The sequence below is a fragment of the Pinus tabuliformis genome, chromosome 2_1 (assembly GCF_031772625.1).
Source record: "Pinus tabuliformis cultivar Carrire ecotype Pingquan chromosome 2_1, CPIR1, whole genome shotgun sequence".
NCBI lineage: Eukaryota > Viridiplantae > Streptophyta > Pinopsida > Pinales > Pinaceae > Pinus > Pinus tabuliformis.
The window spans coordinates 208,855,862-208,879,235 of NC_142299.1; the positions used below are offsets into that span (position 1 = coordinate 208,855,862).

Sequence of the window (23,374 nt, forward strand, 5' to 3'; positions counted from 1 at the left end):
CTATCCTTTTTGCATTACATTTAAGTACAAATATGGAAATTCGATAAGAAATACGACCATAAAAGACGTCGACAAAAGGGAAAACTATCATCATCATATCATCTATTGAAACTGTATCTTTGTCTAAGTTAATATAAAGGTTAGAACCAATTTACAACCATAAACTATTTCAGAACGCCAAACATATACTTTGCTACTTATTCTTAAATGAAAACAACTTCCAGTTAGAAGACTGTCATCTGAAACAAGGTTTAAATACCTCGGATCATTATTCTAATAAAACTAAAACAGCAATTGAAAACAATATAATTCCAACGTCAAAACTAATCCATGCATTCATTCTCTTCAACACATCATAGGATATGCAGAATGAATGAGAAAGAAAATGTCAAACTCGCCTAACAACCCACTAACATGAAATTCAAATGAAAACATCTCATCTCTGGGGTCTATCTTTTCACTGAGGATGGATGGATAGCAGGTGGTCATCAATCAATACTTATAGTCCTTGACATGAAGGCTCTCAGAAACACCATTGCCCTTAGCAGAATCACCTGCATACTTGCCCAAAGTGGCATCAGAATTGGCCTTGCATCGAGATAACAAGGCAGCCTGAGCCGCAGGAATATTCTCATCCTTTCCAGCCCATGTCTTCAAAGTGCTAGCCTGAAGAGCCCGGCCAAAGGAGAATGACAAAGTCCAGGGCTTCTTGGTCTGCAGCTTGTTCATGGCATTCAAGTTCAAGGTGGCCTCCTCCTCACTCTGCCCACCGGATAGAAACATTATGCCGGGCACTGCAGGTGGCACAGTCCTCTGAAGAGCCCTTACTGTGTATTCTGCAATAACCTCAGGGGCAACCTTGGGAGAATCAGAGCCTGGTGTTACCATGTTGGGCTTAAGGAGTGTTCCCTCGAGGAGAACATGGTGGTCATTGAGGGACTTGTAACAGGCAGCTAAAACCCTCTCTGTAACAGCCGCACAGGTTTTAATATCATGAGACCCATCTACCAGAATTTCCGGCTCAACAATAGGAACTAAACCATTCTCTTGGCAGATGATAGCATAACGAGCAAGGCCATTTGCATTTTCCTGAATAGCAAGTGGGGAGGGCTCCGTAGTTCCGATCTTCAGAACGGACCTCCATTTTGCAAACCTTGCTCCGGCATTATAGTATTGCTGGCATCTCTGTGCAAGGCCATCCAGGCCCTGGGTAGTGGTTTCACCTTTGGTTCCCGCAAGATCCACTGTTCCTTTGTCTACTTTTATGCCCGGCAGGACCCCTCCTTCGTTGAGGACATCAACAAAGGGCTTCCCAGCTGCAGTTTTCTGATAGAGAGTCTCTTCAAACAGAATTGCACCACTCAAATACTGCAAGGCATTAGGGGCAGTGAAGAGGAACTCCCTCAGCAGACGCCTGTTGGTCTCAATATTTTCCACATTGATGCTCGCCAACCGCTTTCCGATGGTTCCAGTGCTCTCATCTGCAGCTAGAATTCCCTTACCGGGTGTTGCTATGTACGCCGCATTGGCAATTAGCTCATCTGTTATAACCAGACCAAAATGCATATCATGACCACTTCAAACAGCATAGGATAACTTTATTGGTGGAACAAAAAAAACAAAAACTAGCCTGCAGTAGATGAAGAGCACATGAAAGAAGTACATACAAAAATGCCAATTAAATTATAAAGGAATTCAATCAAAAGGGCAGATCTAAAATGACAAAAGCATTCAAAGATTTCATGGACAACAGGCAGAGCTTAGAACCCAAGTATCAGACTTCTGCAGACATATACTCCCTTTCAAACTCCCATTCACATTACCTTAAGAATATTCCATAGACTTGCAAACAAACAGACCTTGAAAACCAAATCCTTCCCCAAATCCCTTCCCTCAAATAACACATATGTCCTCTGATTGTGGATTCTGCTGGAAGCAAAAATAAAAAATAGAAGAAGCACCTTATATTATATTTTATACCAAGAGAAACTAGGTGTATTCTATAGGACAGGATGTACCGATGAGGTGATCATCAACTTTTTCTGTGCCTATGTAACAGTGAATTAAATATGGACACTAGCCTGGCCCCATCTAAACCAAGGTCTGATATGCAACTCAAAGGTAGGAAGCTCAGGTATCCATGTCTCAAGATCAAATAGCCTACTCATCAAATATGTCTCAAGATCAAATGGCCTACTCAAAAACATGCAACCTGCAACCTCAAGGTTTGCAATCTTGAGGTACATATCAGACTCAGATTTAGATGGATCTGGACTAGTTATAAAACACCCCTCCCATAGGGCCTTGCTTCATTAGTGACGTCGATGAAATATTAGACCACCTACCAGGGTTTTGTGGCATGTCCAACCCAAGAGCTTTATTGCAGTTTCCCAAGGGTTCTATTGTGTCCGACCAGAGAGTTCCATTGCAGGTTCTATCGTGGCATGTCTCAAAAATTGATGTCAAGGGTTATGTGGGCAATTTCAGTGCATCATGTCTCCCTCAAACCCGGCAGCTTAGCCAAAGAAAGTAGCCCAAAAAGTATTATACAGTGCAACCCCCAACCTCAGGTTATTGCAGCAACTTGGAAATAAGAAAATAGGGAAGTTATCTCCCAAACGCACCCACATACCAGAAGCTGAGATTTCCTAACCCTACCCACATCTTACAAAGTATATTCAAAAACAGACTTGTAGACAATACCCGCAATAGATACACATCAGAACTTCCCTGTACTCAACCAATCTGAAGCACTAATAGAAGACAACAATATTAAAAACATCCACAAGCCTCACCGCCATGAAAACAGAAAAGATGCGCAACATTTCATGTATTCTAGATCAAAACCTATAAAATCGAACGAAGTCTGCAACAATCCAATAACATTCATTGAATATCTGAAACTGAAAACCAGCAGACAGCAAAGAAAACCCTGCGCCTTAAGGAAATCCAAAACCCATAAACCCAAACACTCAAAAACCCTCCATTTTTTATGGCCAAAACACAAAAACTTCACCATACACTTTCAGATCAAATTCCACAAACCGTCATTAGAATCATGCCCAGATCTTGAAAAAACACAGAAGCCATACACCAGCTCTAATCTTACCACTCAAACTCATCTGAAAACTACACGATCTATATAGAAAAAATTAAAAAAGGAAAAGCTGTGACAGAAATAAAGCACAAACTGTACTCACCGCGGTATTTTCCTTCGAAGCAAGACATTTCTACAAGAGCTTGAGGAATGATCAAACAAAACACTACAAAAAATCGCCGCAGATAACCAAATCGCACACTAATACAATAACCTGAGTGAGTGAGTGAGCTAATTTATAAATTGATGCCACCAAGATGCCTATCAACTTCTACCCGAAAGCATCGTCCAACTTGCCGACTGTATCAAAGTGCTGACGTGGCAAAGGCGGTAGGGTAGTTGTTGCAATGGTAATGTTGCTTACTTGGCTGGGTTACCAACTTCATAGGTAAGCGGGTGGAAGCCCATCTGTCAATTTGAATAGTAGATCAGTAAAATAATAATAATTTCTGTATAGATGGATGGATGGATGCATGACTACCTAACCTCCCCATCAACTTCTCCACATAGCAACCTGTTTTCTGGAAGCCATCCTCGGTGTCAACCTCCTGGTTGGTAAAATGCGGGAGACCAGAAGGGTGGTTAGACTTTGGACCTCGGCCATGGCAAGTTCGAAATAGGCAGGGGTTCAATTCTCTAGAAGGTGGTGTGTTGCTTTCTGGTAAAATCAGACGTGGCAAATTGTAATAAATTTTTAATATATTATTTTTCATTTCAATTCAGTGACCCGTGATAAATTTTTCACTAACTCATGATTAAATCACAAACCAACCAAGTCGGCCAGAAAGGTCCTGCGTGTGGGATTTAACCGATATAATTGCCTGGCGAGAAGCATTTATTTCAGTTGTTCGTTTTGAATTTATTGTGTCGTGGTTTTGTCATACCACAATTAAATTTTAGCTGTTTTTTGGGTTGCCATAATGGAATGAGCTTTCAAAATTTGTGGTATTCTATGTGGGGTCTTTAAGTTATATTATTTTAATGAGGGTGGTTTTATGATGAGTTCAAACTTTTTTTTGAAAATTTAATAATTTAGGTTATTTCAAAAAAAAATTGGGATTATAGTTTTATGAATAAATATCCCAACAACATGGTGAGACTTTGGAAATAGTTTTGACCAAAGTTAAAAGTAATCTTCGTTGAATAAATGGGCAATGGCAATATGTGTGCCTCTTATTAAGATTTTCCGAGATTTTATTAAACTAATGATTTTTCCGAGAGGTGGAATATTTTGTTTTTGAATATCTGGATTTTTTTTATTTTTTTTATTAATGAAATCTGTTTTAGTAACTTCTACTAAAATTATTTATAGTTTTTAGATTTATGGTAAATGGCTATATTATTAGGCATTCCATGTGAAAGAGTCGGTTAAATTTTTTTTTAAATTTTTATAGGCGTTAGCTTAATAAAATTTCAACAAAATTGAAATTTTAAATATATAAGAGTGTTATAAAAGAAAGATTTATCAAAATATTTCTAAAACAATCATATTATGCAATATTAATATTTGATATTTATGATTTTGTGCAAACTTCAGTGAGTTTAATGATGAAGAGCATGTGTTTAATCTTTAGAGGTTATAGGTTCAAAAATCAAAGGGGGTAGAGTTAGAACATGTTGATTAATTAATATGGTTCGTTGTGATGACACTTGAGGGGTAGGTGTCTTCTAGAGTAGGACCCAATAGTAGTGTATCTAGATGTCTCATCCCTTACCAAGTCACAAGTTATTACTAGTATTTGCTTGTGGGTTGTCAATACTAACTCCACCCAATTTTTCTTGTACAAAATTAATATTTGATAATTGTGATTTTATCAATTCAAAATTATTCTTATCCAATTTCAAATCAAAAATATCAATTTCCCTTATTGTTTTAAATGGTCAAGAAAATACTTATTTCTTTATAAGTTTAGACCACTAATTATCTCAAACTTAATAAATATGTTACCCTCGTTAAAAAAACATTTGTTATATATTTCATTTTTCTAACTTATATAGTCAAAGAAGTTTTAATTAAAATATTAATATTAAATTGGGGTATTCAATATGGTAATCATGTTGTTAAAGTTTTATTATTTTCCTTGTGTAGATAAAGATGTTATGATTTCACGGACATTTAAAAGAAATGAAGTCAAGAGTATTCACATATAGAATATGAATATAGGTCATTCACTAAAACATCAAATTGATTTGGAAAGGTACCTATGTTAATAGATCTTAATTCTTTTTCAAATAAGTAAAAATGTTATAATGCATAAGGATACTAAAAGAGAAAAAATTAAGAACATTATATGTATGGATATGGATGCTTAGTTAAAATAATGTTTAGCTGGTTATTAATGTCACTAAATTTAATTTGTTTATCTGTATTTAGTGATGTTATATGCATTAGGCACTAAGAAGGATACAACTCAAAAAAATTTATTTGTGGATACAAATTCACTAAAAATTGATCGTGGATACAAATTAACTAAATTTAATTTGTTTATCTTATATTTAGAGATGTTATATGCATTACGCGTTGAGAAGGATACAACTCGAAAAAAAAAAAAAATTGTGGATACAAATTCTCAGCCAAAATAAGTCCAAGAGCTTAATTTAACTAGTTGTTGCTCGAGATTTGACAAGTTCTATACTGACAAATGCTAATTTTAATCTCCTAGGTGAGGCAAAGTAGTCTATGTCAATGGGATTACTAGAGATTCCATCTACAAATGTGGGAAAGCATTCATTGGGTTTCCCCACGAGGTTCTCCTTGAGGGTAAAAAGAAAAAAGAAAAGATCCTTAATCAAAACTTTAATCAAGGTGTTTAGCAAACTTTCCATTAACACCAAAGTGTTAAAACTTGGAACCTGTACCTACAACGATAAATCCTTTACCGAGTCATATGAAAAGATGCCCACACCAATGGAATCTTATTCCTTTTTCTTATGGATAGGGACACTACAATTCACAAGGCATTAATGGGATTGGAACTTAGAACATTTTATCTATGGATGCAAATCCATCACCAATGAGGGTTTATCAAAGAGCCCATGTATCAAAACCTTAATTTTTTTCATGTAGACACAAATGCTATGATGTATAGGAAACAAAGGGAATGGTACTTGAAACCTTTCACCTATGGATATGGATTCTTAGCCAAAACACTAAACCTAGGTGTTGAGCAATGTCCGCATGTCAATAAAAACTCATCATTTTCCCTATAAATAGATATGTTGCAATAAATAGGGCACCAAGGGGGACAATAATCATAATAAAATTGCTTGCGTATATAGATCCTTAATCAAAACACCAAATTAGGGTGTTCAATAAGGTCACATGTCATCATAACATCAATCATATTTCCCACAGTAGGAGATGTTATGATGTGGATGCAATCCATACGGATGGAACCCAAAGTTTTGTACCTATAGGAATGGATCATTAACCAAAACACTAAGTCAGAGTATTCAACAAGGTACCACACCATTAAACCTCACTCATTTTTCATATAAATGAAGATATGACGATGTACAAGACATTAAGAAAGATCAAACTCAAAAATTTTATATTTTGACATGGATCGTTAACCAACATACCAAACTCAATCTATCAACATGATATAGACATCATTAAAATCTCTTTCATTTTCATTATAAATATAAATGTTATAATGCATAAGCAATAAAAAAAAAAACACAAAAACACATAACCTTTTACTTATAAATTTTTAACCAAAATATTAAATTAAAATGCTCTGAACCTTTAAGCACAAGTTAAATGCCCACATAAACACAAGTTAGACTATTTAACAAAATGCCCAATTCATTAAAACCTTGATTTTTTTATATAGGAAGATGTTATGTATACAAAGTGGATAGTATAAAAACTTTTTACAAATAGATATATATATTTAACTAAAACACCAAACTAAGCTATTCACTTAAATACCTTATCATTAACACCTCAAACAAAAGTTTTAATAGTGTATAAAATTACTTGTGTTTTTTTAAGTGCTTTAAAAAAAAATATAGAAAAACATTACAATTTCCCTAAATGGATTGGACATCATAAATAAATTATTTATTTCAAATTTTAAACTTTTACGATCAAAATCATTATTTACCGTTGTCTCCAAAGCTATGCGCCGCACCCCTAGTTTTAGAAACGCCACTGGATTTAGAGTCGCTTAATTTTTCATCCAGGAGGGTTGGAATCATACCCAACACTTTCTCGAAGTCTATGGATTATGTAGGAACATTGAGTTGGAACACGGAGTGAAAAATGCCAATGGTTTGACATTTCCTCGACATGGAAAGTTCGATACTGTATAAATCAGAGTTTTCCCTATGACTGAATTTTTTTACAAATTCCACCATTTTCTAGTTGACGAAGGAATCACAATCAAAACAGAAAACCTTAACATTGAAATGCAAGCTAAGTAGGGCTTCTAGACAAAATACTTTAATTTCTTACATATTTATTGGTTATTGGGTGGGCCTACAAAAGTAGAATAAAAAAAAGATATTATCCTTTTAAATAATGAAATATTCTCAAAATTCCAACATGATTATTAATACGAATATATTATGGGCTTTTGTTTACACACGCTATAGAGTTGGTTTTATAAATTTTGTGTGAGGTTTAGTTTTTACTAGATCATCGATTTAAGTTTCATGAGAGAATTGTTCATGAGAGAATTGGAGGATGGAAGTTATTTTTGGAGGAGTTAAACTATAGTTATCAAATTTGAATTCGAATACGAATTTGAATTTAATACGGAAAAAAATCAATTCTATAAAATCTAATACGGAAAAAATTTCATAATATACATGTTACAAATACTTAAATCTATTAATTTTTTTAAGATGAGTTATCTATTTAAAATGGAAATTTGTCATTTTATAATTTTGTCTAATATAGAAATTATAGTTTTTTATTATTTTAATATAGAAATACTAATTTGTATCTAATTTTTTATTTTATAATTTTTATTAAAATGAAAGTTATATTTTTTATGTTTCTGTACATTCCAATTTCTCATTTTATAAATTTTTTTAATATAGAAATTACTATTTTTTAATTATTTTTTTCTTATAAAAATTTGCAAACTGCAAGTTTTTCAAATATAAGATTTGTTTTTTCTAATTAATTTTTCCCTATCATAGACTCCCTAGAAATGCCATAAAATTATACATGTGCATTTCAAACTGAAGCCTCGAGCTCACTGGCCCCTGCCTTACCACTACCGGTATTGGTCTTCTTTGGTAGCAGAACATTGTGAATATTCAGCAACACACCACCATTGGCTATGGTCACCATGCTTAGAAACTTGCTCAGCTCTTCATCATTTCTCACTGCCAATAGAATGTGGTGTGGAACAATCCTCGTCTTCTTATTATCTCTTGCGACATTTCCAGACAACTCGAACACCTCAGCGGTGAGATATTCAAGAACAGTAACTAGGTAAACTGGAGCTCCTCCTCCGACACGCTCAACATACTTTCCTGATTTGAGAAACCTGGCAATACGCCCAACGAGGAAGTGAAGACCGGTCTTCGAGCTTCGGGAACATATTTCTTACCATCAGCTGATTTCCCTCTCGCTGGAAAAAATACTTCATGCACCGTAACAAATTCGATTTGGCCGAATTCTTAATCGTACTGAACCGAATTAGCGAATTTTCAATTTTTTTTTTACCAATATGCCCGAATTTAGTAACTATGAGTTAAACTATTCCAACGGATGTCTAATCTCAACCTGAGCTTCACACAATCATAATGATAGCATCCTACTGGTAGGCACGTCGTGCAAAACTACCACTTCATTTTTTTAATTAGAAAAAATAGCTTAGAACTTTAAATTTTTTATACAATTTAATAAAATAAATAACATTATATTTTAAAGTTTTAATTTTATTCACATGGCATTTTGGGTTGTTTGCATGAACAATATTTAATGTTGGTATCGAATGGCAAGGGGCGTCTTTAAGTGAGGCTTGAAAATCTTAGTGGGACTAATCGAATGTCAAACAACACAAGAACATGGCTACTTTTCAGGATCAACTCTTCTCCTGTAACAAGGTTGTTGCACAAGTTCTTGTTATATATTCCCTCATTCCATCTATGAACACTACACACAATCCAAAAAATATATATGTTGAAGTTATTGATCATTCTTATCTGTAGGATTTTTTTAACAGAATCTCTGTTAAAAATGGTGTTGGTGGGGGACGGGTTGTTCTTTATCTACAAGAGCATCGTTCTTTTCAGCTGCAGATGGGCTTGGGCATGGGATCTAATAATTAGTGTTGAATTATTATCTTTAAAACTATTGATTTGCTTCACCATGGAAAAAAAAGTTGGTTCTTTGCATATCTTTTGAGATTCTACGAATGTTGATAATTAGTTCAACCCGACTCATAGATATCACTGTTATACCTTGCTTCCCAATCTTGAGGAGAGTTTTTTAACTAAAACAATCTTTTGATCGGATCTCTTGTTGTCATTTTACAGTGAACAAAACACAACTATTGATTCCGCATTTGGAAAATCACCAAAAAAATAAAAGATACAACACAAGATTTCTATCATCAACTATTTATAGATAAAAACTAAAAGCACATATTTAAGTGACAATGCATCGTTTGTTATATATATTTTTTACTAATATTTCTTAAGAACTACTTAACACTTTGATATATTTTTTACTTAATATAGAGACTATGAAGAGACTATGAGCATTATACACGAACCAAATGTTTTATAAAATTAAGGGCTTCTCACAAGCTCATTTTTTGTCTAGCCAGATACATTATCATGCATCACTAAAATCTAATATTTTATAGCTTAATAAAAATTATATATATATATATATATATATATATATATATATATATATATATAATTTAAAATTTATTAGATATTAAAAAATATTAGAATATTTAACATATAAATATTAAATTCACTTGTGATAAAATTGAAATTTGAATCTAATAATAATAGATATATGGTAGCAAGTGGTTTTACTTTATTTATAATATTAATATCTATTGTGACAAAGTGTTAGATTCACACCTTTCATACTTTTTTTATTTTATTGTAGCGATGATGTTTATCATTCCTTAATTTATTGTAGTGTTGTTGTTTATCATTCTTTAATATTTTTTTTTTCTATGTAAGGCTAATTCTATTAATAAAAACAAAAATATAATTACAAAGAGGCCCCGCCTCAACCGTTGTCACTGAAGTTCATCAAGAAAGTCTAAACTGCCCCAGATTTGGGGAAACTAGTTTGACATGGCAAAAAAACCAAGCATATATCCCGAGACCGTCACCAAAGGAAACCCATACATAAGACCTAGATCCATGTTTTAAAGCAAAAACCAGAAGAAGATTCAACAGAGCACCATCAGATGCGACAACAAAATGACAAACCCGCTGATCGTTCATACAAACAGCAAAAACAATAAGTGACTGGATCAAACCCGTCAGCAGCAGAAGTCCGAGTTGGCTCGTGGGTGGCAATGGATGCCACGTGGCGTCATTTGTTATCATCCTCATCAGGTGTCTCCTCGACAATGAGGCAGGCGTACTGGTCCCAGTCTTCATCCTCCGCCGCCACGTCGCCTTTCGCTACGCCACCTGGAGGCTCCCTTGCATGTTGGGTGCCGCTTGAACTGCCAGCTAACTCCATCGTTATTGCAGCTCCGGCTGAGCTGCCACCAGCTTGCTGAATGTCACCAGCGTGAACTCCTTCACCATGCAGATGGCCATGCCTAACGCCCCTGCAATCATCCTTCGTGCTTTTCTCAAAACCACTACCCACTCCCTGATTTCTCTCCTCCTGAGAAGGCGCTTCAGAATTTCTCGCCTGGGCACTGTTCTGCTCATTTTCTTCAGAGAAAACTATAGTCACATTGGCAGTAATGATGGGCCTATTCAGGCTACTCTGGAACCTGAACTGGGTAGAGTGAGGGACGGAGCCGGGATGCAGAGGAGAAATTGCAGTGTGGAGCCGGAAATCCCTGTGCGCAGCCATTGAGGCCGGCCCTTGCCCCCGTCCACTGCGCGTATGGGGATAGTGACTGTGCGGCGACCTGGGAGGAGGCGAATTCTCATGGGGATGAGGGGGAGAGGCAGGAACTGAGCTCTGCGCTGCTTGTGGGCGAGCGCTGCCACCGCGGGTGCCTCCTCTGCGACTCCTCATGCGGTGATGGACCATATCAGTGTGGTTGGAGTGCAATTCAGCTGGACAAGAGGTCGGGAAGGAGAACAGGTTGTGTACAGAGGGCTCCTGAGCAGGATTCAAAGGGCAATGCCTGGTGTTGAAAAGTGTGCAACAAGAAATGCTTGTTGAGAGTGCAACAAGATGATGGAGCTTAGTGAAAAGAGTCACCTTCACTAAGTGGGCTCGCAGGCTATTTTTGGCGCAAGTCTATTTTTAGACTATGTCTATTTTTAGACATATGGATCATGTCTATGGATTGCAGGTTGCTGTTTATGGATGATTGGTCAAGTTGGGAAAAATAGATGGACTTCTATTTTTGATCAAAGTGTGAGTGATCAAAGTCTATTTTTAGACTGGCTGTCAAAAATAGAAAAGTCAAATATTATTGTCTCATAATAATATTTGGACTATAAACTTGATCTTATTCTCTTGGAGCACTTCAGTTTGAGCTACAGAGGTGGCACATGCAGCTGTCAGAAGGAAATATGCTTTTCTTATGAGTCAGTTGAGTTGTTGCATGCATGACTTCAGTTAGAACTCAATCAGTTGAGTTTGGTGGAGTTGATTGTGGAGTTGATTGTGGAGTTGATGGAGTTGTGTTCAGTTTGACTTGGTTAAACTAGTTGTAGTTAGTCTAACTGCAGATAGAATAATGATGAGTTGTTAAACAAGTTATTAACTCATAATACAACTAATGAATACATCAGTTAACTCAGTTGCATGTCAGTGCATGTTCAGTTCAACAAGGACAGGTGGTAGAGAATCAGATTGCTATCAGTTGTGACTATAGTTGTGCACCAGATCTTGCACAATCAAGGGATTGAGTATGCCAATGAGTTTGCTCACGTATTTGCCCACGTTATAGCTTGTGCTCACGTCCAACAAAGAGTGAGTGACTATTTTGCAGGTGAAAAACGAGTTTGGTGAGCCATTCTCATCAGTTCTTGAGCAGGTATTGAGCTATGGAGGCAGGCAAGCAGCGGGGGAGATTTGGAGATCAGATCTGAGCTGTATTGTGTGTAACAGGTGGAGCTGGTACTGGATTGCTTGTGATAAGCATTGTACTTTGTAATGTTACATGATTCAATCAATATAATATACAGATAGTTGGGGTTTTTAGCGAGATGCTTTCCCTGGGATACATACTGTGTTAATGAGTTTGATTGATGCTTCTATGTGTGCCTGTGAATGTTTCTGCTTCTGTAAATTGATGATCAACGTAGAGGAGATTATGTATTATACATGTTCCGCTTATAATTGCATGATCAGGATAATCTCTGTGAATATGTGTTAAATTATTCAAAATTTCTACATGGTATCAGAGCTAGATGATTTGTAGAAAAAGTTTCTACATGGTATCGGAGTTGCTTGATTTGTAGAAGAGATTTTTACAGGATATCAAGCGAGGATTGATCATCAGATCTACTATTCAGGAAGTGTTTACATTCTATTTCTTCAGGCAGAGTCTATAATCAGGCCAGGTAGCCTCTAGATTCATCCTTCCCTTGGAAGGTGAGATATCCGGTGAATGCCCATACAGTCAATTTCTGTACGAGAAATATTGTGTTCTCACGAATCTTAGATCCGAGGCGGTTGAGTTTTGAGCTGGTGGAATTTGAATTTAATTCCAAAGCAAGAGCGAAACTCAGAAAGATTCAGTGTGAGAATGGAGACAGTATGCCCCAGTATCTCACGAAGTTCACCCAATGCTGGGATGAGCTGGGAAGTGTGGGGGTGACTGTCGGATGAGGATGGTGAGTCTAGCACTCCTTGACCTTCCTAAGAGTTGGCATAGCTACCAAGACTCGGTGAATGGAAGGGAGAAACTACCAGGATGGGAGAGACTTTGGTCGGATCTTATGCAAGAGGAGATTAGACGGCACACCAGAGACAGTTCTTCATCTATGCATGATGAGGAGAACTGTGCCTTAGCGAGTAAGGCGAAGAAGGGGAAGGAGAAGGTTTCTCTTTTCGAATCTTGTTCTTCCAGTGATGGGAAGAAAGTTGACAAGTCGAAGGTGCGATGCTTTCGTTGTCATGAGATTGGTTCATGGGTCAGGAACCTGTATGCTCTTAAGGTTCAAGATGCATGCGAAGCCTTGGGTAGCGAGGAAACTGATGGAGACTTGGTGGTTGAGAGGGAGCGTATATTACCTCTCAACATGCAGAGCCAGAAGAAGTCTTAGACGATTGTGGAGGAGCCACGATTGGTGCAGCAGCTTCAGGAGGTTGTGGAGGAGCCACAACAGGGGAAGCTGAGAGGAGATAGAGTAGAGACATCTACTCATCTAGAGACCTCCAGTAGGGGGAAACTTCAAGCTAGATGGGCTGAAGGATCGCATGCAGGCATACCTCCAGGTAGGAGGTGGGGTGATGTGGATTGATCATCCCAAGGAGGAGGGGCAGGATCCTTGAGGTACCCAACCTCTTGGATGAGACCTTGCTACAGGAGCCCCGATGTGTAGTAGCAGGAACTGACTGATTGGGTAGAGACAGATGCAGATGGAGCGGCAGAGAGAGCGACAGTGCAGGGAATCCCAAGACAGCGCATAGCTAGCAGGCTGTAGCAATGCGAGAGGCAGAAGTGTTTTGCATAGTGCTAGGTGGCACAGAGAGGTGTGCAATGGTGCGAGATGCATGGAGATGTTGCAGTAGCGCAGATGTCAGAGAGGGAGAACTTGTCAGCAGCAGGTAGAGCTTCAACATCAGAGGGTGTTTCTATCCCAACATGGAGGTCAGTTGGGAGGTGCAGTGCGGATGCAATGCTGGGAGATAGAACCAGCAGCAGCACGGATGCAGTCAGAGATCAAAGTGACAGAGGCTAGAGCAGTCAGATACTGAAGAGCACAGAGATGCAGAGTTTCAGTCGACAGAGGCAATAGCAGTCAGAGACTTTGATGACAGAGCAAGTGGACCGGCCATATGTGTTGCATGGAGAACATTCCAGAGTTACAGGATCGGGTTTGAGAGGAAGCCTTTCTTGTTGAGAGGGAGTGTTGAAAAGTGTGCAACAAGAAATGCTTGTTGAGAGTGCAACAAGATGATGGAGCTTAGTGAAAAGAGTCGCCTTCACTAAGTGGGCTCGCAGGCTATTTTTGGCGCAATTCTATTTTTAGACTATGTCTATTTTTAGACATATGGATCATGTCTATGGATTGCAGGTTGCTGTTTATGGATGATTGGTCAAGTTGGGAAAAATAGATGGACTTCTATTTTTGATCAAAGTGTGAGTGATCACAGTGTGAGTGATCAAAGTCTATTTTTAGACTGGCTGTCAAAAATAGAAAAGTCAAATATTATTGTCTCATAATAATATTTGGACTATAAACTTGATCTTATTCTCTTGGAGCACTTCAGTTTGAGCTACAGGGGTGGCACATGCAGCTGTCAGAAGGAAATACGCTTTTCTTATGAGTCAGTTGAGTTGTTGCATGCATGACTTCAGTTAGAACTCAATCAGTTGAGTTTGGTGGAGTTGATTGTGGAGTTGATGGAGTTGTGTTCAGTTTGACTTGGTTAAACTAGTTGTAGTTAGTCTAACTGCAGATAGAATAATGATGAGTTGTTAAACAAGTTATTAACTCATAATACAACTAATGAATACATCAGTTAACTCAGTTGCATGTCAATGCATGTTCAGTTCAACAGAGACAGGTGGTAGAGAATCAGATTGCTATCAGTTGTGACTATAGTTGTGCACCAGATCTTGCACAATCAAGGGATTGAGTATGCCAATGAGTTTGCTCACGTATTTTCCCACATTATAGCTTGTGCTCACGTCCAACAAAGAGTGAGTGACTATTTTGCAGGTGAAAAACGAGTTTGGTGAGCCATTCTCATCAGTTCTTGAGCAGGTATTGAGCTATGGAGGCAGGCAAGCAGCGGGGGAGATTTGGAGATCAGATCTGAGCTGTATTGTGTGTAACAGGTGGAGCTGGTACTGGATTGCTTGCGATAAGCATTGTACTTTGTAATGTTACATGATTCAATCAATATAATATACAGATAGTTGGGGTTTTTAGCGAGATGCTTTCCCTGGGATACATACTGTGTTAATGAGTTTGATTGATGCTTCTATGTGTGCCTGTGAATGTTTCTGCTTCTGTAAATTGATGATCAACGTAGAGGAGATTATGTATTATACATGTTCCGCTTATAATTGCATGATCAGGATAATCTCTGTGAATATGTGTTAAATTATTCAAAATTTCTACACCTGGAATGGGAGTAATGGTGCCCATTTCCCAGGTCAATACAGTATAGAAGCCAACATCGGCTCCCTGTGGCAGTTCTGCTGCAAGAATTTCCAGCCTGAGGCGGACAGAGGCTGAGGGAAGGAGGATAAACAGAGGGTTCGAGAGGCTCCATCTTATTTCCAACTGTGTCTGGATCTCGGCCTGAGGGGCCATTTAATGCTGCGTGCAGGCTGGCCAGGTTTCGTCTCAGGTGAGCTTGGAGCAGAGCGCTACCCACCATCTGGCAAGTCCTAGCGCCGACAGTCCGTTGGGTGGCCATTAATGGTTTTGGATTTCACCCATATCCGGGTTATCATTCTTTAATACTAATAGATATTAAATAAATAATTTAAGAGAAATATGTTATTAAAAACATAATGTCAGTGAAAATGAAAGTAGCAAATCAGTATCATTTTCCTGAGTGAGAAGGTTTTGAAAAGTAATAAAATTATAAAATTTGGATAATGTTATGTTTTAGATTATTAAAGGTGGCTTAAGTTAAAAGGAAATGAGGTTTATCATTAATCTTTTGTACTTTAAATTTGATAAATCAGTTCATTTCAAAAAAAATTATAATTAGTTCATTTTAAATTGTTTTGAATAGTTAAAGGATTAGTTTTACTATGGAGGTTATGATTTTAAAGGGTTTTGAATAGTTTAGAGATTAGTTTTAATATGGAGGTTGCTTATAATATAGTAATATTTATTTTATTCTTCAAGCTTATAATGTTGGAAAGATAGTTTTGTTTAATTAAATTAAGATAAAAATATTTTTTTATAGTATTTTATTTATTTTTTATTAAAATTTAATTATGGTTCGAGGTTATATTTATAAATTTTACAGGGATAAATAGTATTAGATTTTGGAATATTGATAATGGCGAACACTATGAGCACGAGAGGGGTTTGTGCTATAAAATCTTTTGGATTTGTTGCACCTTGGTTGGGGAAATGGTTGTTGAAAAGGGGAATGGTTCTCGCCCCTCTTTTGTCCCTCGTGTATAGGCTAGTAAAGGTGAATTGTGTGACGAAGAGTTGTCTAGGCAAAGGAGCTCACCTAGACGCAATCAATGGAGAAATTGTTTTAGATTTCATTGATCTGCCTTCAGTTTTCCTTAGTGGGAGCCTTGAGCTTGTGAAGGTCAATGGATACAGCCTTTTCAACCCATTTGGTTCGATCTTCAAAGGGGCCTTGGAGCATGCAAGTGCATGAGGGCAGGACAAATGTATGAGCAGGAAATTTTCCTGCTAAGTGTTTTTCGAAACTACTGACTGTGATTCTCAATGGGGGCGTTGGAAAACCTATGAAGTTTTGAACATATTGTTCCAGCCATGCAAGATCCTCAGGTCAATCATAGTTGTCGTGTGTTGTCAACCTTCAAATCGTGAGAAGGATGGCGACAAAGTGTTTGTTGAAAATTAAAAGAGAGTAGTTAACCTAGGGTTTGGTAATGTCCGCAATATGTTTAACAAAAACCTTTAGTTAGCGAGCTTTCCCAGAGGTGTTGTGACTCCCTTGTGGCATCTGGTTGTTGGTTTGGATCATGTTAAGTTAGGTTTTGAGGGTGAGGATCTTCAAAAATTCCCCATTTTTATTAGATCCATGTCCTGCCAATCTCTATGTTTCAAGGTAAAAGAGACATATGTGGTAGTTTTGGTAGTGGATTGCATTCATCAAAGTACAAAAACCCTTATGGGAGAGATTAGGATCCTCTTTTAAAGGAGGCTATTGAAGATTGAAAGTGACCTCAAATCTTATGGCAATAAAAAGGACACCACTATCTCCCTTGCTGTGGGTCTGCAAGGACGTGTCAGGGGCAACAGGGCATCTTCTTCTCTCACACAAGGCTAAAAACCATTAAAATGACTTGAGAGATCCTTTGGAGGCTGAGAGCTACTAAATTCAACAACAAGTTTTCTAGTGGGGAATAACACTCTCTTAATTTCTTTCAAAGCCTCATATATCTTCACATCTTCATCTGAGAAGGAGAAATCACTACAAAACTGAGTTATTAGTGCCTCCCAATTAGTTGTTTGCCTTTTCATATCTTCTTTTAGGTACTAGGCTTGTGGAAATGTCCCCAAATTATGAATGAACTAATGCACCCATAATTCAACAAGAAGTCCAAGTTCTATCTAAATTATAGTACAAGTCTGAACATGCTTTTGAGGGCTAGTGTAACCCTCATATACAACAATAGTTTATGATTTCTTCTTAGGAACAATAAACTGATATAACATATAAGACTTAATTGATTCCCATTTTTGAAGTTGGTTATGATGAGCTCCCCACCATCTCGCAAGAGTTGCTTGCAGAGCAACATCCATTAAAGGAATCTTTTGCATTTCATCAATATTTGAATCAACTTCTTTAATAAAATTGACAACAAAACCAATACTATTGAAATTATGGTAATCCCTTACCTCCATACCAATTCAAAAAGCACAGAGAATAGTTGCACAACATCTAAAGTGTAGTTCATGATCTCCTTGTTGCCAATCATCCAGTGAAACATCTAAACCAACTTTTATATGTTGAACACTCCTTTATCTAAGAGAATCATATATTGTAGGATTTATATAGCCCTCCCTCTTTCCTACAGTAATCTAACATAGTTGATCCAAAATATTGGGCTCTTCTACATTGTCAAAATGTTTTGTGAACCTTGGACCTTAATAAGGATCCAAATCTTGGATAACTCTGATGCCATCTACTTTAAAAGTCATGGTTCCTCATTTAAATCAATAACAACATAGGTTTCAAAGGCCCAATATATTCCCAATAAGACCGGATAAGGATCTTCATCACCCATAATATCAATGACCTCGAAGTTTGCATATGTCTTCACCTTGGCAATATCAACTTCGACATCTTCCAAATGACTAACATGAATAATGCAGTACTGATTAGCCATACGTAGTTGAATAAGAGAAAACACTAACTTGGGTTTTCCCAACGCCTCCAAAGTTTTCCTCGGGAAGATATTTACATTTGTTCCCAAATCCAACATGAAATCTTTAATATGTTATCCTACAATTTGGGCATCAATGTGGAATTCCATTTCTATTCTCCTCTTGTTCCGGTGGACACATCTGGAATGATGTTCATGCAGGTTTGCAGAAATAGGCCTTTCTAAAAATTCTTCATCTTTAAAACAATTTTAAGTTTTTTGTGCAACTCGCTAAATATTTTCTCATCACTCATAATATGCAGAAACAACTTAATCTACTCCATAACGGGTTGAGATGACTCTTGCGAAGATTGAAGACTTTTTAGTTGCTCATTCACTTTTTGTTCCATTCATGGGTTGTAAAAAGAAACCAACTACTTAAAAATTTCGGCAACATCCTTGCAGTAATCTTTTGTTGTGTGGGGTCATAAGACTTCTTTAGAGAAGCAAGCTTTATTATAGCAGGTTACCCTGGTACTTCTTTATCCAATCCAATCCGCTTGCTCCCTCTAGTGATAATATCAATATTCAGTTGAAGGACGGGTTCATGTTCTCTAGGTTGTGCATTGATTAAATTAGTACCCTTTTGACTATTTCGCTTCTCCCAGTGAGCAATAAACTTGGGACAATCTTCAGTAACATGAGTGTTTATGCGAAAATGGGAACACTAGGGTCCTTGCTAACATACAGTTGAGGGAAACATAGCCCTCTTTATTATAATTGTAGCATCAAATCGGGCCTCTTCCTCCAAATCTCCCCCCTCTTAAGCCACCTCCTCCTCGTGCTTGAGGAACTTCATTAACTCGAAATGTAGTTTGATCTAAGTGATTAACCAGAGTATCCAAAGCCTTGCACTAGTCGATATGGTGATTCAGAGACCCACAAAATTCACAAAACATATTGTTTGGAACATTGGAATACTTCTACAAAACAGGTCAAAGATGAGGTGCATGTTCATAAGTGCGACAAATGTCACAATATTTAGTAGCATGTGTACCCTGATGGTTGGGAAATGCATGATACTGAGTATTTCCATACAACAAAAAATTTGTAGAAACTTGTGCAACTCCAGCAGTAGGTCGTGGTAGTGGCAACGCTGGTCCCATAAGCCTATTAGAAGGGCCTATGTTCCACAATCTTGGGTACTCAATAGTGTGATGCCCCTCAACATGATAATTAGTGCACCATACATGTGGACACAAAGGTTGCATAGTATGCATATCCTTCAATCTCTCTGTTAGTTCTGCAATATGATGTTGTAAACCAATGATAGCAACATCAGTAGAAATAGTGCTTACTCTATACTCATGAGCATAGCCTACCATGGCTTCAATCTTCATAGCTTGTTCTAGTGAATCTTGCAATGTATCGATATTTTGTTGCGTTAAAGGAGTTCTAGTTAACAACAATAAAGCTTTAATAAACCAATCCCTTTGATGATGAGGATCAATAAGATACATTAATTTCCCAATTTCATCTTTAAACCATTGCATGCACTCCCATGCAGTCTCTCTCTCATGCTATTTGATATCCCATAACTCTGCTAAACCCTATTGATTTGTATGAGGAAGTTAAAATTATTTTATAAACTCTTGTTTAATTACATAAAGAGTTGGATGCAAATTCAAATCAAACCATTTGATAAACCATCGAAGTGCCCTATCCCACATAGTTGTTTGGAACTCAACAATTTTAGAAGCATCTGGGGTCTATCTAGCCCTCCAGATGGCTTTGCATAGATACCAATGCTTTTGTACATCTTCATCACCTCGGCCTGAGAACTCAAGGTATCGAGTGAACGATCCCACCACATTTCCCACCATTATTATTTGACCAAGTGGAACTAACACAAACCATTTTGAACTAGGATGTTAAAAGACTACATAGTTTTCCTGAACACTACTACCAGAACTACCAAATCCACTAGAACTACCAATTGCGTAATTACTATAAATTCCCAGAAATTTCAAGGTTTTAACTAATATGGAAAGAAAATTAATAGGATTTTGATAAAGTACCAGGGGGAGGTTAGGGAGAGAATTAGTTGCATTACTACTTTGTGGATTGCTACTTGCGGGGACAAAATCATATTCAAAGAACAATCGCCTCATCACAAAGTGAATTTATTCATCTACACAAGTATTCAGATCAATCATCATAACTAGCTATCAAGGCATTTTGGGCGTCTGAATTCATTCTGACTCCTAGTGGGCCCCACTTCCTCTATACTAGTCTCTTGTTGCATTCCTCTAGCCACTCCTATTTCACTAGAATGAGATCCTTCGCCTACTTCATTATTTTGCAACTTTGGGCTATCCATTCCTCTTATCCACAACCTTGAACTACTCAACACTTCAATTGTCTACTGCAACTCTCTTTTCCTTCTCCTAATCTTGTGTAACTTATTTTCCTGCCACTCGTCAACTATCTGTGCCCTAAAATCTTGTGCCTTCTACAACTCTTTTGCATCCATCACAACTTCCCCTCATCTTTCGCAACCGAGCAACATCTCTCCCTTGAACCCTACCCCTAGTACCTAGGTTTTTACACTGCCATGTTGGTTTCTTGGAATGGAAATAATCTCTCTTCAACCATAAGAACTTTGATCCATAAGGGAATTTCTCTTAACAATCTTCCCACAAGTCATACTTGAATACTACTTCAACTTTGGAAAAGGACTAATGGTTTTTTGCAACAAATTCAATAATGTAACCTTCCAAAGTCACTTGGACCTAAAAGTCAACAACTTTGGTTAATTCATTATCTAGTCGATGCAATGTAACCAAATCAGTTGTGGTCCAATTTCTGATTATCTAGCTACGAATTCTAATTCCTACCTTATGTTGCAATCTACTCAACCAATTATATAATTCTTCAAGGAATTTACACTAGAAAATCTCATACTGATCGCATGTAGGGTCTACAAATAGGATTTCCTCTATAACCCAATCAAAGTTCTTATGTCTTAGATGAGCTTGTTGTAGAATAAACAAATCACATTTCTTGTACCACCACTATTGAATGTCACCCTTGAGAATCCTTAAAACCATGATCTAAATCCCCTTAGAATGCTTAGGGTCTCGAGAATGGAACCATTTGTTGGCAGAAATTTTTGTCATGTAGACCCAACGTTCGACCATTAGTTGCAACAAAAGACTCTGTCATATTCTAGCACAACAACGACATTTTCATTACCCACGTACGAGACAAGTCTCACCCGAGGTGTTTTGAGACTTCTTAAATGTTAGAGGGGAGTTTAGATTGTGTCAGAATTCAAATTTGCATGCATTATTCATTAGTATTTAATTACACAGAAAACCCAAACATCCTTGTGTACAATACACACACACATATACCCAATAATGCATTCATAATTTTTTTAAAAAGGGAACACACAATACAACAATATTCAATCACAAAAAAGTAGACATAACCTGCAACACCTCTCATTGCATTATATCATAAACTGAGCTATTACAGTGAATATCTGTGAAAATTGTGTGAGATCTACTCAGGGACTATGCCAAAATAGAAAAAATCGACCTGAAGTACATTCACGATACATGCAGAGGGATTCAAACCTCATTATGACAACATGTAGGCATATGTCTCTCTCTTATGTTTATCTAGCTCGATCCATGTGACTTTTATAGTTTTCCTTCTCTATCTTGGTCTCGCTCACATGATCTCATCAAACTTGACTTTAACAAAATCAAGATGTTTTGGTCCACTTCTGCTTAATTATTTCAAAGTTTACACTTATATACTTCTTTAGTGGCTTTAACAAGTCCCGAGATAAACCAATTTCTCCTCTGATTATCGTTTTCTACTTTTTGTTCTCGATTTTTGACATGTTCGACCATTTACTTTTCCTGCTACCGCTGATCATTTCTATGACTCTTTTCCAGCCAAAAATTGATCAAAATTTTGCAGAAACAAAGGACCCAACAAGGAGGGTAAGGTGTATATCCATCCATTAGATTACGAAAACACTACCTTTAGGTGTAGAATTTGTTAACAACCTGGGCACCTTCAAAATGTTTGTCCATCTTCAAAAGGGACTTTCTACAATCATGAACTGAAGAGAAATTGCCATGGCTAGAGAGATCCGAAGGTCACAACTGAGCCCAAGAATTTTTCAAGTCAAAAGAAAAACAACTCTCAGAAACAAAAACCATCTCCTAACAACTCATCCTCTCAAGATACCAAGCAACCTCCAGTTGCATCAACATAACCCCCAGCAAAGGAAAAAATTTCAGTAAAGGAAAATGAGAGATCCTCGGCCATAATTGTACCTGCAAGTTGCAAGCATAAGCACAACCATGAGTTTGATCATTCTGATAGTGAGAATGATCTATCGAATTTGACTGAATCGGTTGATATGCTTCTTTCTCAAGAAAATGAAGAAGTAATATTATCCTCTGTTGCTACAAATGGCTTGGTAGTATGGATTGATGTTCGTAGGAGAAAGGGTAAAAAAAAAACCCATGAATTATCCTGGTTTTTTAAAACCAGGATTGTAGTAGATGTACTCTGGAGTATTTGATTTTTTGATGTAACATGCTTTTCTAGAATCAATAGAATTTTATTTACAAAAAAAGAAATAAATTTCATAAGGATGTAAGATTTAGTATTTGTTGGAAGATTCAATCGATTTCTGTTGCTGCCACCACTGCAACATTGAGGGTTCCTTCTCCAACCCTTTCAAGGGGAAAATCATTTGAAGACTCGCTCGTTTCAACAAGAAGTTGAACAGCTTATGAAAAGCATTGGATTTTATCGTAAGTTGATTTGGTAGATGGTGCGCCACCTGATATTGATAGTGGTTTGTCTACTATCTCATATCAAAATCCAAATTCTGAGAGACTACCATGTCAAA

At 37.2% G+C, this 23,374-nt stretch overlaps 1 protein-coding gene across 1 annotated transcript; it reads right to left on the reverse strand.

Annotated features, from left to right (window-relative positions):
- Positions 1-237: 237 nt before the first annotated feature.
- Positions 238-3,357, reverse strand: LOC149199479 (fructose-bisphosphate aldolase 8, cytosolic-like). Its single transcript, XM_089402457.1, has 2 exons — positions 3,201-3,357; positions 238-1,541 (listed from the first exon to the last, which is right to left on the reverse strand). The coding sequence occupies exons 1-2, from the start codon at positions 3,226-3,228 to the stop codon at positions 493-495; spliced, it is 1,077 nt and encodes a 358-aa protein (XP_089258583.1). The 5' UTR covers positions 3,229-3,357; the 3' UTR covers positions 238-492.
- Positions 3,358-23,374: the final 20,017 nt, after the last annotated feature.

What these genes read in the sequence shown, in the direction of transcription:
- LOC149199479 (XM_089402457.1), bottom strand. Translation starts at nt 3,228, where the DNA reads ATGTCTTGCTTCGAAGGAAAATACCGCG. An exon ending in CTTCGAAGGAAAATACCGCG is followed by an intron (nt 1,542 to 3,200) that starts GTGAGTACAGTT and finishes TGGTTATAACAG; the next exon opens with ATGAGCTAATTGCCAATGCG.